This window comes from Theropithecus gelada, chromosome 2 (assembly GCF_003255815.1).
Source record: "Theropithecus gelada isolate Dixy chromosome 2, Tgel_1.0, whole genome shotgun sequence".
Lineage (NCBI taxonomy): Eukaryota > Metazoa > Chordata > Mammalia > Primates > Cercopithecidae > Theropithecus > Theropithecus gelada.
This window is the reverse complement of record NC_037669.1, coordinates 54,376,033-54,390,897: the sequence shown is the minus strand read 5'-3', so window position 1 is coordinate 54,390,897 and position 14,865 is coordinate 54,376,033. Positions and strand designations below refer to the sequence as shown.

The following is a 14,865-nucleotide window of genomic DNA, read 5'->3' as shown; positions in this document are numbered from 1 at the left end:
GCAGGTGGCTTGGGCAGAGGTCTAGGGCAGGGGATGGGAGGCTGCAGGGAAGAAGTCTCCATATTATGCAGGAGTGGTGAGGAGTGAATGATATGATATAATGGATGAGAAACCCATAGCCCAGTGCCCGGTATGCAGAGACGGTGGGAGAAAGATTTTCCCCTGCCCTCGGCTCCTCTGGGGCAATGTTTTCATGATGGAGCCCTAATGGCTCTCAGCAGATCAGGAGTAGCCTGGGGGACTATTATGTTACCTAATTTGAGGGTGGGGGTGGTATCTGAGTAAACAGAAGCCTTGTCTATTGCTCTGGAACCAGGAGGGGATAGAAATCCGAAATCTTCTGAAGGCTTTGGGGCGAGTGAATGGAATTCCTTCCTGCCTGTGTGTCAGGAGGTTAAGATGCAGACCCCAGTACACAGTGGCAACCCCTCTCCCCCACCCTCCACCCCAAGACCCAGGACAAATGCTCCAGCACAGGCAACAGCAAGAAACACCAGTCCACATCCGAGGGACAGAACCAGGCCCGAGCCCAAGCGAACCCCCTGCCCGTTGGCTCCATGAAAGAGAAGAGGAAGAACTGTTTACTGGTGGCTCAGCCATGCTACGGGACGGGGTCAAGGAGCTGAATCCTGGCCTGGGTCCCCTTGCCTCGAGGAAATTTTAGAGTCGAGGAGTAGAGCCTTTGCTGGGGACCCAGATGCCAGCTTCAGCCCAAGCCCTGATCCCAGGCCTTCTTCCCAAAGCCAGGGCCAGGAATACGCTTAGGAGAGGGCCACGCCAGGTGGGATGCTGCTTCTTGGGAGCCAATCCGAAGCCAAAGTCTTGTCTCTTGTCTGGGCTCCATGGGGGTCAACGGCCCGGCAGGAGCCAGCACCTTTTTGGCAGCTGCAAGGCTGACAAGGTGCAGAGCTGACTCCCCGGCTGTGGCTCCTGTCTTAAGCGCCTGCCCCATGTGAGAGGGTGACTGTCCCAGCGGCCCATGCACATCCGAGATCTGTGCAGTCCAGAACAAGGAAAGAAAGCCCAGAGTTGGGGTGGGGGTGAGAGACGCCCATCCAACCACGACCAGGAGCTCGCCGTGGGAGACATACCATTGACTAGGCTGGCATTCGCACTATCTGCAGCATTTGAAGCTGCCGCACCGTCTGCTGCTGCAGGGGGGTGGGAGGGATGGAAAATGCAGTGTCACAATGGAGAAAAGCAACAACAACAAAGACATGAACCAACTTGCAGGGAGATAACATGACTCTATTCTTAAAAAAAAATTCTCCGTTGGAAACCAAGAAACTCAAATTTGGGGTGGGGGTGAAATGTTCCATAGAGATGCCGCAGAGGTCAAGGGGAGAAACTCAGACATGGAGGGGCTTTCAAATAAAGCATGGTGGATGACCAGGGCAGTTAGGTGGGATGGTGCTGGTCTGTGCTGAGGTCTGGACCCTGCTGGTCCAACCAGTCAAGAGAGTCCCCTGGCAGAGAGGGCTCCATGAAATGAGGGGATTTGGCTGCCCACTGGGGGCCAGGAGTGGAAAAATATTCACCAGGCAGTGCAGCATGGGCATGGACCACTCAGAATGAGTATTCTCCATGACCACCATCTCCATGCATCAGGGTGTTCTGGCCGAACATTTGCTAATGGTGATGACTTTGACTTAACTGGATTCATGCCCTTGATTCAGGCCACTGCCTCCTTCCTTAACCGGCATTCCAGACTGCTTTGGGAACTCTCATGTGAGATGCCCCCCAAATTTAAAAGGTGACATCAAGCATTATTGCATTTTGTATATGGGACAGAAAAGGCACTAGTGAATTTTTCTTAATTTAGAAATTAAAAGTGATATGAGATGGCTAAATTCACACCTTTTGCTCTTTCTTGGAGGTGGTGAATAGTGTTCTATGGGCAGGAAGAGGTCCCCCTGGGTGAAGCACACAGTTGCGTGAGGGCATGGGCTCCCCGGGGGTGCTGGTGGGGAGAGCAGGGCCTGGGGAGGGGGGCCCTGTGATGATGAGCAAGCTTTGCATGCTGGTATGCAGGGCTAAGAGTGATGTAGAGATGGTGGTGGTATCACTTGGCATTGGCCGGTAGGGTGAGGAACTGTAAAGGCAAGAGGGTGGAGTGGGGTGTTGGCTTGTCCCACAGGGCTGGCATCACACGAGGGCACAGAGGAGGGTCTGGGGGGTGGAGCCACCCACAGGCATGTGGCCTCCTCCAGCTGTGTGCTGGTGGTCTAGGGGCAGGGCCCAATGACCAAAGCCTGCTGCTATTTCTAAAAGCCCATCTACCCTGAGGGTGTCTTACTGTACCTGGTAGCTGAAGGCCATCCCCCTTCTTCACACCTGTGTGATGATTTTTGAGACATATTAATGAAGGAGAAGCACACAGCCTCATCTGCCCATGCGTGCGCACACACACACACAAACACACACATGTGCATACACACATGGCCATACACCTAGGGTCATCCTGAAATGGGGACATGTGGTGGGCTCTAAGCAATGTTCCTAGTAGAGGTGATGGGATAGGAGGGCAGAGGGGGCCCAGCTGAGGCCATGCTGCTCATGGTGGCCTGAGATGCTGGGCTGCTCCCCCAGGCTTCCTCTGCCACGTTCCCTCCACATTCCACCATCTTCTTTCCACATGAGGCTATTTTTCTGACATCTCCATCTCACTGGAGTGCAGGTGAATGCTCAGTGAAGGACCCTGAACTGTGCTTCTGGGGCAGTTGAGGCTTGTCTTCCTACTGGCATTTAAAAACCACAGATCTGGCCCACAGAAGAGTATGGGGGCGCCTTCCCCTCACCCAAACCTCAGTGAGGCGAAGACAATGGGTACAGGCTGCTGCATCCTGCCTACCTGCTCAGATCTGCCTAACTGCTGTCATTGTGGAATAGGGCTCAGCCATCCTGACCATAGATTCAAACCCAGCATGTGCACACTCTCCTTACGTCCTCTGGGACTCTTGGTCAGGACTCTTTCCTCAGTTTCAGCCTCAGCACCCCTTTACTCTCTCCAGCCTTCTGATTTCTCAGAACACAGCTCAGCTCCATTGTTCCTGCTGGAGGGGCGACCATCATCTTAGGGGACCCCCTAGAAAATGGGTTTTGCCTTCAGGAACAAGTAATCTTCAATCTTGACCTAAGCTCTGTGCCTGATTGGCACAGAGAGCTGGAGGGAGCAGGGCTGCCCCTAAAATGCAGGGGGGTGGGCATCTGTCCTCTCATCTCCCTTCTGGGATTCTAGAAGTTCTGAATGTCACAGATCCTCCTCTAGAGCTTAAGGAAGGAGACAAAAGACTAAAAATGTGAAAGAGGGGCTATCTTTGAGATTAAGTGTGGTGACAGGTAAGGAGTCAGCTGTGCTGGGACTAGAAGCCTGGGCCTTTGGATTTGAGCCTGGCCTGACGAGACTTGAGCTTTTTGTGTGAGCATCTCTCCCTCTGTTCTGAGAAACAGTTTTAGCCTGGGTGGTCAGCCTGCAGCACTTAGGAGACCCCAGTGAATAAGGAATCTTATTTTCAAGGAGGAGGAAGAACTAGAACTCAGATAAGATGGCAAGTCTGGGAGCACTGGAGAGCAAACTCATAATGGTTGATTTGGAGTCATGCATCTGGCTGCCTTTCCCAGAATCTCCTCTGCCCATGTCTTGGATGAATCTATGCTGGGTGGATTTTCAGTTCTGCTCAGTGGAGTTGACAATATTGGAAGGAATATACTTGGGTGGGGATTTCTACTCAATACTGGAGTAATGATGGGACCAATTGATGCTGGCTGTTTCTACCACTTGAGGCTGGAGACTCAACAACATGGTCAGCATCCTTGGCCTGGCCCAGAGGGGAAGGAGGGGCCTCCATGGCATGATTGGACAAGACAGAGACTGGGACAAGACCTGGAGATGGAACAGACAGAGCCTACCTGGCCCATGCAGGCCTTAAGGATGCAGGAGGTGGTGGCTGTCAGCACAGGGTGTGGACATAGAAGGCACTCAATAACTATTTTGTTGAGTGAACAAATAAACAAACAAAAAAAAATGTGGCCTTAAGAGCTCCTCTCCTGGTCTGCAAAGGAATTAGGCTTACCTTTTTTGTCTTTCTTCTCTTCCTCTTCACCACCTGCCCCCAGCAGGGTAAAGATGATGCCAGTCTGAGAGTTCACACCCACAGCAGTCACCAACATCCGTCCTGAGCCCTCCATCACGTGGGTCCCTGGGAAAGGAGACAAAAGCCAAGTTACTATTGCACAGTTGAAGCCCTCTCCCCAAAGGAGTGAAAAAATGTGGTCTCAGTCAGCTCCTGGCTCTTTGCCTGCTGAGGTCATGAGGTATCACCTATGGTTAAGATTCACACTGTGTGTGTGGTGGGCCCTTTCAAGATGCTTTCACCTCAGGACACTGCTGGGGTGGAAACACTGCTATCTATCAGTTCTCAGGTACCCCAAACATCTCCAGGCCCACCACCTACTACCTGCCCTGGAGGGTCACTTCCTCCTTCTGTCTTCTTCTCCCCACTCCTCTCCCACCCTTACAGACGTAGACATCAAACTCCAGGAGTGTTATCAGTGTCCATGATGCCACTACACACATTACAAAAATCACAGATTTTTTTCATATCACTTTACAGCTATTGCAGCATTGTTGTTGCTCATCTCTATTTTATAAATAAAGTGGTTATGTGACTGCTTGCCAGATCTTGTTATTCAGTGTTCTAATAAAGTACACTCATTACTATACCACACATTTTTTTCTACTTTATGCCAATATAATTGGTTTCCTTTGTGATCTCAGTGGGATCTTACGGGACCCCACGCATTTCATTTTATGCATTTCAAGGCTTTATTTGGAGTAGGAGTGGCACATGATGACACCAGACTACTCCAGGGGTCTATGTTGCAAGAAGGGTTAAGAACCTCTTTCCTAGAACTTTAGATTTCTCAAACTGGGTTCCAAAGGGCCCTGAAATTCTTTCCAGGGGCTGGAAGGGTGGCTATTGGGAGGTGAAGGAGGCCTTTGGTCAGGGTGGCTCTACTTCCATTTGTTTTATCACTGGGGCTTCAGTGTCAGCTTTTGTTTCATGAAAGAGTCTTGTTGCTGCTTGCAAGCAGCCTCTCCACCATGCAGGCTCAGAGAGCAACTTGTCCAACAGCAAGCAAGGGCTTCAGAGGGAGGATAAGCTGCACAGGGGGAAGAAATGTGGTCTATACACTCAATGGAGTATTATTCAGCCTTAAAGAGAAAGAAACTTGAACAGGCTACAACATGGATGAATCTTGAGGACACTGCAGTAAGTGAGCCAGCCACAAAAGAACTATAAATACCATATGATTCCACCTGCATGAGGTCCCCAGAGTCATCAACTTCAGAGACAGAAAGTAGAATGGTGGGTGCCAGGGGCTGGGGAAGGGAAATGAAAGTTAGTGTTTAATGGGTGCAGAGCTTCAGTTTGGGAAGATGAAAAGACTTCTGTGGATGGATGGCGGTGACGGTTGCACAACAACGTGAATGTACTTAATGCCATTGAACTGTACACTTAAAAGTGGTTAAAATGGTAAATTCTATGTTATGTGTACTTCACTATTAATATAATTTTAAAAATTGGAAAAAAAGCCCATTGAAGCCATGGCCTCACTGGGGAAGCAAAGATGACCCCAGGAGGACAGCTGGGACCCAGTCTGGGAAGTGAACAGCAGCTATGCCCACCCAATTCTAGCAGTGAGAGAATGCGGCACTGCTGATCCTTTGTCCTTTGACTGGTGCTGGAAGAATCTGGATCCTGGAAGGTTGGCTCTCCAGGCACACATTTTTTTTCCCGTTTTTATTTTTTGCTACTCTGGGTAGAAAGCTGTATACCATGCGGGACACACTACCTTCTCAGATGGGGGAGTAAGAATTCCACCCTGGCCTGGCGGGACAGTGTCACAGAGGCCTTGACAGGCACGACAGTGACTCTCTGACATGCCATGTCTTGCTTCTTGAACTCACTTCTGCTTTTTTTTTTTTTTTGAGACGGAGTCTCGCTCTGTCGCCCAGGCTGGAGTGCAGTGGCACGATCTCTGCTCACTGCAAGCTCTGCCCCCCGGGTTCACGCCATTCTCCTGCCTCAGCCTCCCAAGTAGCTGGGACTACAGGCACCTGCCACCACGCCGGGCTTATTTTTTTTTGTATTTTTAGTAGAGATGGGGCTTCACTGTGTTCGCCAGGATGGTCTCGATCTCCTGATCTCGTGACCCACCCGTCTCAGCCTCCCAAAGTGCTGGGATTACAGGCGTGAGCCACCGCGCCTGGTCCACTTCTGCTTTTTAGAGTTCTCCTTTCTGTCGCCTTGAGACTGGGTGCCACTTCTTCCTGTTTTCAGCATAACTTATCTCTCGCTGTGTTTTGGTTTGCTTCAGATTTGAAATCTATGTCAGGAAACTCATTAGGATTGTATCTAAAATAAGGGTTGAGGGGTTCTGAGTCAGGACCTAAAGAGCTTTCCTCAAGCAAGGAATCTGTTTTCACTTTTTAAGTAGCGTCATCCACCTTGTCCCTTTCCTTGTAGGATCTGAGTGATATCCCAATGTTGTGTGTGTGCGCGCCTGTGTGTGTGTGCATGCTTGTGTGTGTGTGTGTGTGTGTGTGTGTGTGCATGCAACAATCTAGCCTCTTGGTCTGTAGGATCTCAGGATCTCAAAGGGCTTTACAGAGAGACAGACTCTCCAGTGATTCCTTTCAGGCAGGTAAATGTCAGCCTTTCCATGAATAGATGCAGAAACCAAGTCACCAAGGCTCACAGAGGGGGCGTGCAGAACCCAGATTCTCAGAGGGCAAGCTCTTTGGCCATTCCCAGGACAGAAAGACAGTGCTTTTATTTTTTCCTCTTGGCAGGGCACAGTGGGGACCACAGAATGAGCTCAGACATTAGCTCCAGGCTGAGCAGCCCAGGCCTGGTGACTTCTCATCACAGGCAGACTCTGGAGCACCCCACCCTGCTCTGTCACCCTGCTGAGGCCCAATAACAGGGCCTTGTTTATTATAATAACTTGCTGACAAGATGCCTCCGTGGGCACCGGCTTGGCTTGTTAGGGTGCCAGGAGGAGAAGTTGTTATGTATCAGCATTAGACAGATAAGAAACTGGGCTCTCATGGTAGGTATCACCGGAGACTCTTCAAAGGAGAGGAAGGAACACTACATTGCATTCACAGGGCACAGAAAGCAGTAACAGCCACCCAAGCTGACCTCCTGTATAAGTAGAACACCTACTGTGTGCAGGGCACGTACTGCCTTCCATGCTCAATGATCTCATCTAGTCCTTAAACTGGAGGAAACTGAGGCTCGGAGTGGAGGAGTGGCCTGCCGAGTCACTCTGCTGGTGAGGGGCAGAGCCTGGACTTGAACTCTCTGCTGTCCCTGAGCCTGTTGTCTTTGTTACCTTCCACTTCGCCTCCAGGGGACAAGGCCCTCACATTCTGGTCTGAGACACATCAGTAGAAAGGTTCGTTGGATATGAAGGCATTGGTTCTCCGGCTTAGGTGGCAACCAAGAGGCTGCTCCCCACCTCCCAAGCCAAGACAGGATGGAAAAAGATGCAGGGGGCCAATTTCCACCCAAGATAATCAGACCCCCAAATCACCTTCTAATCTAATCGCTCCCATCGCAGCAGGGAGCTGGCAGCTCTACACCCACATCCGGAGGCAGGGAGGTGGGAGGAGGATGCCAGAGAGGGGCTTAGGCATAGAGCGCTCCCCGCCCAGCCCTGGAGATGCGCCAGGGTGTCCTCCAGAGCCCAGCAACAGCCAGGGCAGGGGAGACGGGGCATCCACAATTTCCCAGTCCTCCCTCCGTCTGTTCTCCGGTATCCCCAAGCCTCTGCTCTTACCTGTGTCCCCCCAGTTCCATTCCCCTCTTCGAGGGTTTGGAAGCCTCCCTGAGGTCCAAATCACTTAGTCAGCGCCCCCTGGATGAGACCTCAGCCTTGTTGGGCCCTGGACACTGAGTCCTGTCTCGTGGTCTCTGCCCTTGGAGCGTGCACAGCTCACTGGGCCTTGGTGTCCACCCCCCTGGCCTTTGCTCACAGTGACCACCTGAATGCCCTTCCTTCACCTCTTGTTCAAAACCTCCTCCACAGGATGAATGCCCTTCGCCTTGGGTGGCCCTCCTGACTCCCACTAGGGGACTTCATCTGTCTCCTCTGAATCACCTGCAGTCTTCTCTGGGGGTGCTTCCAGGCCTGGCTCCTTCACATGACCATGAGTCCCCTGAAGGCACGGTCTGAGTGGGAGTGTCCTCTGGGCCTCCCCCGCACAGCCTGGTTTGGAGCTGCAACTCCAGCACATTTTTTTGTACTATTTTGAACTTTCCAGGGTGGGTATGTACTACATATACAATTGGGAATACTGACACCCCTAATAAATCATCTTTATGTTTTGCAAAGGGTCACATTCATCCCAGCTGTTCCCCCTCCTCCCACACCTCGCTGGGCTGTGCCCTCTCCTCTCCCAGGCCCTCCTGCCAGGGGAAGACTCCAAAGGACTGGGCCATTTCCTAGGCTGTCCCCTCCAGCTCCACAAGTCCCCTGCAGAGGACAATGCTTAACACCATGGCAGAAGCAATTAATAGTAGAGCCACAGACGTCCAAGTCAAAGGGCAGTGGGCTAAAGCTCTAAAAGGACGACCACAGGGTCTTTGGGTAGGGGGCAGAGGTGGGAGCCTCTTGGGGATGGAGGCCCTGATAGGGCCTAGTGGGACCTCACTGACCACAGTCCATTGGGCAGCACACTGTAGCCCCCACCTCCTCTAACTGCCCACGGAGCCCTTCAGAAGACAAGCACGGGGAGGGGTGGAGAGAGAGCCCTAGACCCGGAAGAGGGTACCTGGGACCTGGTGTCTAATTCTGATTGCTATGTGACCTTGGGGCCAGCCCCTCTCCTCTCTGGACCTCAGTTTTGTCATCTGCAGAGTGGGGAGGGAGCTGGCTTAGGTCACCACATCTCAGCGATAGTGTCTCAACACTCCGTCCCAGGAAGAACAGCCCAGGGCATGTCCTGGGTGGGGTAGACAGCTACATCTCGGGAAGAAGAGGGTGTGGAGAGGCCGGCAGAGGCCTGTGTGGACAGAATGACCAGATGGCACCCCCTTCTGGTGGACAGCTCCACAGTCCTTCACTTGATGGACAGACATGGTGGGGTGTCAACTCCATGCCAGGCTCTTGGGCCTGTGGGAGGGCCCCCTGTGGTCCCTGCCCTCCAGGAGCTCACAGTCTAGCTGGGGTCAAGGAGAGCAGATAGGCACACAGATCCACAGCAATGCAAGACAAAATCAACCAAAAGATGTGGCAGGCCGGAGGGGACACAGCCAGGCAAAAGTGGGAGGTGTCCCAGTATGATGGCGGTGGGCGGCCGGGCCAAAGCTCAGCGCCCACTAAGGGAGAAGGTGCCTGAGCGGAGAGTGACAGAGCGGAGTCTTTGCTTGGTGTTCAATAGGGAGCCACTGAGAGTATTTTTGGGTGGAGGCGGAGGAAGGAAGAGAATATCTTCTGAGCATTCATGATGTGTCAAGTTCCATCTGAGCCACTTTTCGCTCAGCTGCCACAGTCTGTGAAGTGGTCAGCCTCACCCCATTTCACAGATAGGGCAGCAGCTCAGGGAGTCACCTCTGTATTCAGCCCAGGAAGGCAGAGCTGGGATGGAAGCTGGTCTGTGGCTCCAATCTTGTGCTCTTTCCACCTTGGGGACAAAGTTGGTGGGAGAGCTGCCTGGAGCAGCCCTGAGGAGCGAGAGCGGGGTTGGAGAGCGGTGGGGAGCTACCAGCCATCCCATGGGTAGGAGGAAAAGGGAGCCCAGGCTCAGGGAACACTGTGGTTTCCGTGGATGGGACTGTCTGTCCCATCCTGCCCAAGCTTCTGCCCCTGTCCTAGTCCTGTGGAGGGGATGTTCCTTGGTCTCTGACCTGGCAGCAGAGAATGGCCAGGACCTTCCCAGCTGCAGGCTCAAAGCCCATCTGGCCTTGGGCCTGTCCTGAACAGCAGGACCAGCCCTGAGCTGGTCCAGATGGTGGCAGTCTTGGAGCCAAAGCCTTCTGTGGTGGCTCGTGGGATATGCTGAGCTGTAGGTAGCAGAACTGGGAAGCCTCCTTTTGCAAAATGGGGTTTCTGAGCCCAGAGAGGGTGAATGACTGAAGTTAGAGAGGATGTAGGACAGTAGGCACTGGACCTAGGGTTCCTTGATCTCCTGGGTGTGACCTTCCAGGCCTCTTTCTGGACAGGGAGAGGGGAGAGGTCATCTCCTCTAAAAGGGTTCCTTCAGTGGGGAGAGGCTGTGAAGAAGGGATAGAGGCCATTTCTGGGGGATACTATCTGCCTCCAGGCACAAGCACCAAACAAAGCCAATATGATTCCCAGCCCAGACACAGTTCTTCCATTATTATTGTTATTAATGCAGTTAATAACACACGCTCACAGAGCACGAGGCAGTAGGCAAAGTGTCCTCCTCACAACAGCCCTGTGAGGTAGGTTTTGGCGCAAGTTCAATCCCCAGCCCCTCTGCCCACCACTTTCTGGCTCAGAGAGCTTGAGTGATGGCCCAGGGTCACACAGCTGTGAGTGGTGGAGCCGGGACTTGAACCCGTGCTCTATCCACTACACCCCGCTGCCTCTCATGGAGAAGAGGCAGGGTAGTGTAATGGAGAGAGTGCGGGCCGAGTAGCATACTGGGCCTTCTGCAGTCACGGTGTCATCCTAGGCTCCCTGGAGGCGGTGGCAGTGTTGGTAGGTCCGGCTCTCCCATGCCTGGCCTTCTGCTTGGTGGGGTGGGCAGCAGGCACTGGGATGTGGGCAGAGGGTTTACCGATGTCCTGCATGACCTCATGCTGTTAGTGCTCTGGCTGGCAGGGGTAAGGGGGGAGGGTATGTCGGGGTCTTGCAGGGGTTGAGCCATTGGGCCTGCTGGAGCCAGGCCTTGCTGTTTTTTGAAGACAGCCCCGCCATCCTGGCCCCCTGGCTCTAGCCCCTTTCACTGCCACATTGATGGCGTCTAGTCTAGTACTGCATTTCCCAGTGGAAGTTACTACAAGATGCTTCAAAAAGGCCACCCTAGTGGGAAATCAAGTCCATTCAGTCTTTGGAGGCAGGCTTCTGCATAGGGGCTACAGGAAGAGCCCAGAACTGGGGTCTGGCTCCCACCCTGCCCCTGACCTCTGTGGGGCCTTACACTTCTGATCTGGGCCTCAGTTTCCTCAGCTGCAAATTGGGATAGGACCAGGGTCCTCTAGGGATCATCGAATCCCCTGAAATGCTGCAAGATCAGGCGTTTGGGCATCTGGGATCACTGCTTTAGTGGAACTCTCACGGAAGTTCATGACCTGGGAGGGTTTAAAAAACACTGGCTTTCCAGGAAGACAATGAAAAGATGAGGCGCTGCTCCATGTGAAAGGAGACCAAAGAGGCAGGATATCCCAGTGGCACATAGGGCCCCACAAGGATCCTGGCCTGGAGAATGCTGCAGGCACAATTGGCAGAATGTGAATATGGATGGCACAGCAGGTAACAGTACTGCATCAATGTCAAGTTTCCTGAATTGATGGCTTGTTGTGGTTATGCATGAGAATACCCTTGCTCTTGGGAGATACACCTGCAGTGTCTAGTGGGAGAAGGCCATCACATCTGCATGATGAGGGGGAGAGTGAGATTTGTCAGAGAGCAAAGAGGGCAAAAGTTTAGCAACAGCCAAATCAGAGCGAAGGGCATGCCCGTATTCTTTGTACCATCCTTGCAACTTTTCTGAAAGTTTGAAATTATCTTAAAACACAAAGCTAAAAAATAGGCCTAGGTCAGAATTTGCACTCTGGGTCTCACCCATATGTGGCTTGACCCATAGGGACTTTAAAAAATGGGAATTTCTTGCTAATACTTAAACATCGAGAGCTTGTACAGGGAAATCTGGATTTCTGGCTCCTCTTGCAGAGCGAGCACTGAGGTCAGATTGGGCTGGCACTTCTGCAGGCAGCAACGGGAAGCAGCTGCAGTCTGGGTTTGGCACCTGTGCTCTCCCTACCTGGCCCTGGCCCTGCAGACATACGAATTTGCAATTTCTGAACATTTTTACTCTGTGCCACCTGAAGATACACCAGACAGGCTTGTGTCTGCCTGTCTGTCCTTGGCAGACAGTAAGTAAGGTAGGGGGAAACCTGCCTAGTTTTGGTGACTTCCTAGGTGCCCTGAGTGTTGAAGTCATTTGAGTCTTTCTGAAGGCTGGTCTGCCCTCATTTGTCAGATGGGGAAACTGAGGTTCTGAGGGGCAGAGGCCACAGTGGGAGCAGTTGGAGGGCTGGAATCTGGGTGTTCTGCCTCCAAATGCCACGTTCCTTCTACACCATACAGCACCTCACACCTGCAGGGTTTGTTTGCAAAGGACAGCCACATGTGTGCATGCCTGGGGTACCCACAACAGCCCTGTGGGGTAGGCAGTGGGGGCCCCACCAGCTCCACCATTGCACTGACAGAGACACAGAGGCTCAGAGAGGTGAAGGGACCTGTCCATCGTCACGGGCCAAGCATGATTGGACCAACTGACCAGAACTGAGTGCTTTCTGCCCTCTTCTAAGCTGAACCAGCGCATGAGATGACACTATGGCTTTCTCAACCACCATAAGGACCCCACAAGTGTCCCCAGCCTGGTCCCTCTATGTTGTTCGTCAAGGATCATCAGACTGGAAGGCCCAGCAAGGCCTCCCCGCCCATGTAAAGGGCCCATGGTGGCTGGTTGTGCACAAAAATGAGCATTCATATGGCTGTTATGCAGGGAGTTCACAACACCAGGGAAGAAACTAATCAAGGAACACCCCCTGGGGGAGGCAGGCTACTGCAGGCCGAAGGCAGGGAGGAGTTGGATGATGGAGAGGAAGGGGGTAGCCCAGAGAGGTGGGAAAGGGGAGATATTTGAGATGAAGGATGAGAGGGGGAAATGGATATTTCTGGAGGTTCCAGATTTCAACACAACCTCATGAGCTGGGGCCATAATCAGAAGGGGGAGAAGCTCGTTGGAAGTCCCTGGCTAAGGAGGAGTAGAGTTGGGATTGGAACTCAGTCTGTTTCACCCCCAAGTCCAGGCCCCACCCAAGGAATGGGGAAGGGGACCAACTCATCTTGAGCCTCCCTGTGCAGCACTATGCTAGTGGATCCACTTACATCATATCATGAACGACATTCTTATCGTCCTCCCAGGGAAATGAGCTCAAAGAAGTAAAGCCATGTGCCCGAGGCCACACAGCAAGTTCGCTTGAGAGCTCAGGTCCTGTTCAGCTCAGCCTGACGCTCTGCTCTACCACTCTGCACAGCTTCTCCCCACTCACTCTGGAGGACAGAGCCTAAGGTCTGCAGGGCCCAGGGGTGAGCTGGGCACAACCTTCTGAGAGCTTCCAGCTTAGAGCTCCCGGCTGCCCAGACCTGTGTGGGCAAGAGGATTGATGCCGAAACACATCCTGGTCGTGTTGTGTACCTGCATGTGGCCAAGGACAGCAGAGCCTATAAAAGTGCGACCAGTGAGATCTGATTGGGTGGTGGGATGGTCTATGAATTTTGTTCTTCATTTTATTTGAGATGGTTTGTGCAGTGCAAAACTCAGTCACCATGATGGGGCTGTGTCTGTTTGGGCCAAGCATGAAGTGGAGTGTCACAGGCTAAAGGTGGGTCCCAGGTGCTCAGGGGGTGACTGCCACAGGGCAATGGTGGTCAGGGAAGCCTTCATGGAGGAGGTGGGGCTTGAGCAGATGGGAAAAAGTTAAGTGGGCAAAGAGGAAGAAACAAGACTAGGAAGAGAGGACAGCCTCAGCAGAGGCAGATTGAAGGGAGCAAGACAAGGTGGATCAGCAGTAGAGGCAAAGTGGGAGACAGGGCATGGTGAACGTACTCTCAGGGTTGGGAGGGGCGCTGAATGCAGTACCCACTCAGTGGGTCACTCTCCAACATCCCCACCCGCAGCCTGTCTACATCCTGCTCATAGACAGTCAGTGACGGGGAACTCACTATCTTACAGGCAGCCTCTTTTGTCCTATAATGGTCCCCACTGTTACAGAATTCGCTTTCCAATTATACTACTTTCTATGGAGCCAGCTATGCCCCTTTCTCAGTTTCTCCCTATGAGTTTGAGCTGAGCCACACTCCCTTGCCCTGCTGACTCTCATGCAATTGGATTTCGGATGCTAGGGCTTCAGGCTCGCCATGGAGCTTCACTTTCTTCCATCTGGTTCATCCTGCATCCTGTGATCATCTTTCTGGATCCTGACAGTTGCTTTCTTTTTGCCACCCCCCTGCACTTGTGGGCTCTGAGAGACTGATGGGAACACTTTGCACACTGCAACAGGACAGAGCTCCAGGGAAGGTCACTAGAAACCATCCACCAGATTACTAGCAACCCAAGAACCAGCAAGAACCCACCGAGATCTCCAGGTTCCCACATGCCCCTCTCCTTCCTGTCCACAAGGACATCCTGGAGACGTTGGCTGACGTATTCTGACACCCAGAGGCCCCAGGCCTATTCCATCTACCCAGGCTTCCAGCTAGATTCAGACCAAAGCCGCTGGTTCAACTTGGGCTCCAGGGCCTGTAGTGGCTATTTGCAGCCACTCCTTTCTCATCTCAGTGCTCACAGGCCACCATTCCAAGATGACTGGGAATCCTGCCAAGACCAATGCTGACCCCAGCAGCCCCAGCTTCACGGGACTCACTGGGATCCCTGCTGAGACCTGGAATGCCTTCTGTCTGTCCTCAGTCCGCTTGTCCTTCCCCACTAAGGGGTGAGCTCTCTTCCGAGTCTCCAAGGGCCTGCAGGCCTCAGCTCTCCTGTAGGATCTCTTGGTCTCCTGGGACTTCTGGCCTCCCTGGAGACATCCCAGCCTCTCC

At 52.8% G+C, this 14,865-nt stretch overlaps 1 protein-coding gene across 6 annotated transcripts in view; it reads right to left on the bottom strand.

Annotated features, from left to right (window-relative positions):
• Positions 1-14,865, bottom strand: part of ATP2B2 (ATPase plasma membrane Ca2+ transporting 2) — a 382,654-nt gene that overhangs the window by 61,682 nt on the left and 306,107 nt on the right. For 5 of the 6 annotated variants that reach the window (XM_025377226.1, XM_025377229.1, XM_025377225.1 and 2 more), the window contains one exon: positions 4,074-4,199. In XM_025377226.1, coding sequence (XP_025233011.1) covers positions 4,074-4,199 — 126 coding nt within the window. Of the gene's footprint in view, positions 1-1,091; positions 1,152-2,301; positions 2,335-4,073; positions 4,200-14,865 lie in introns of all 6 variants that reach the window. The other variant, XM_025377224.1, reaches the window with a different exon arrangement.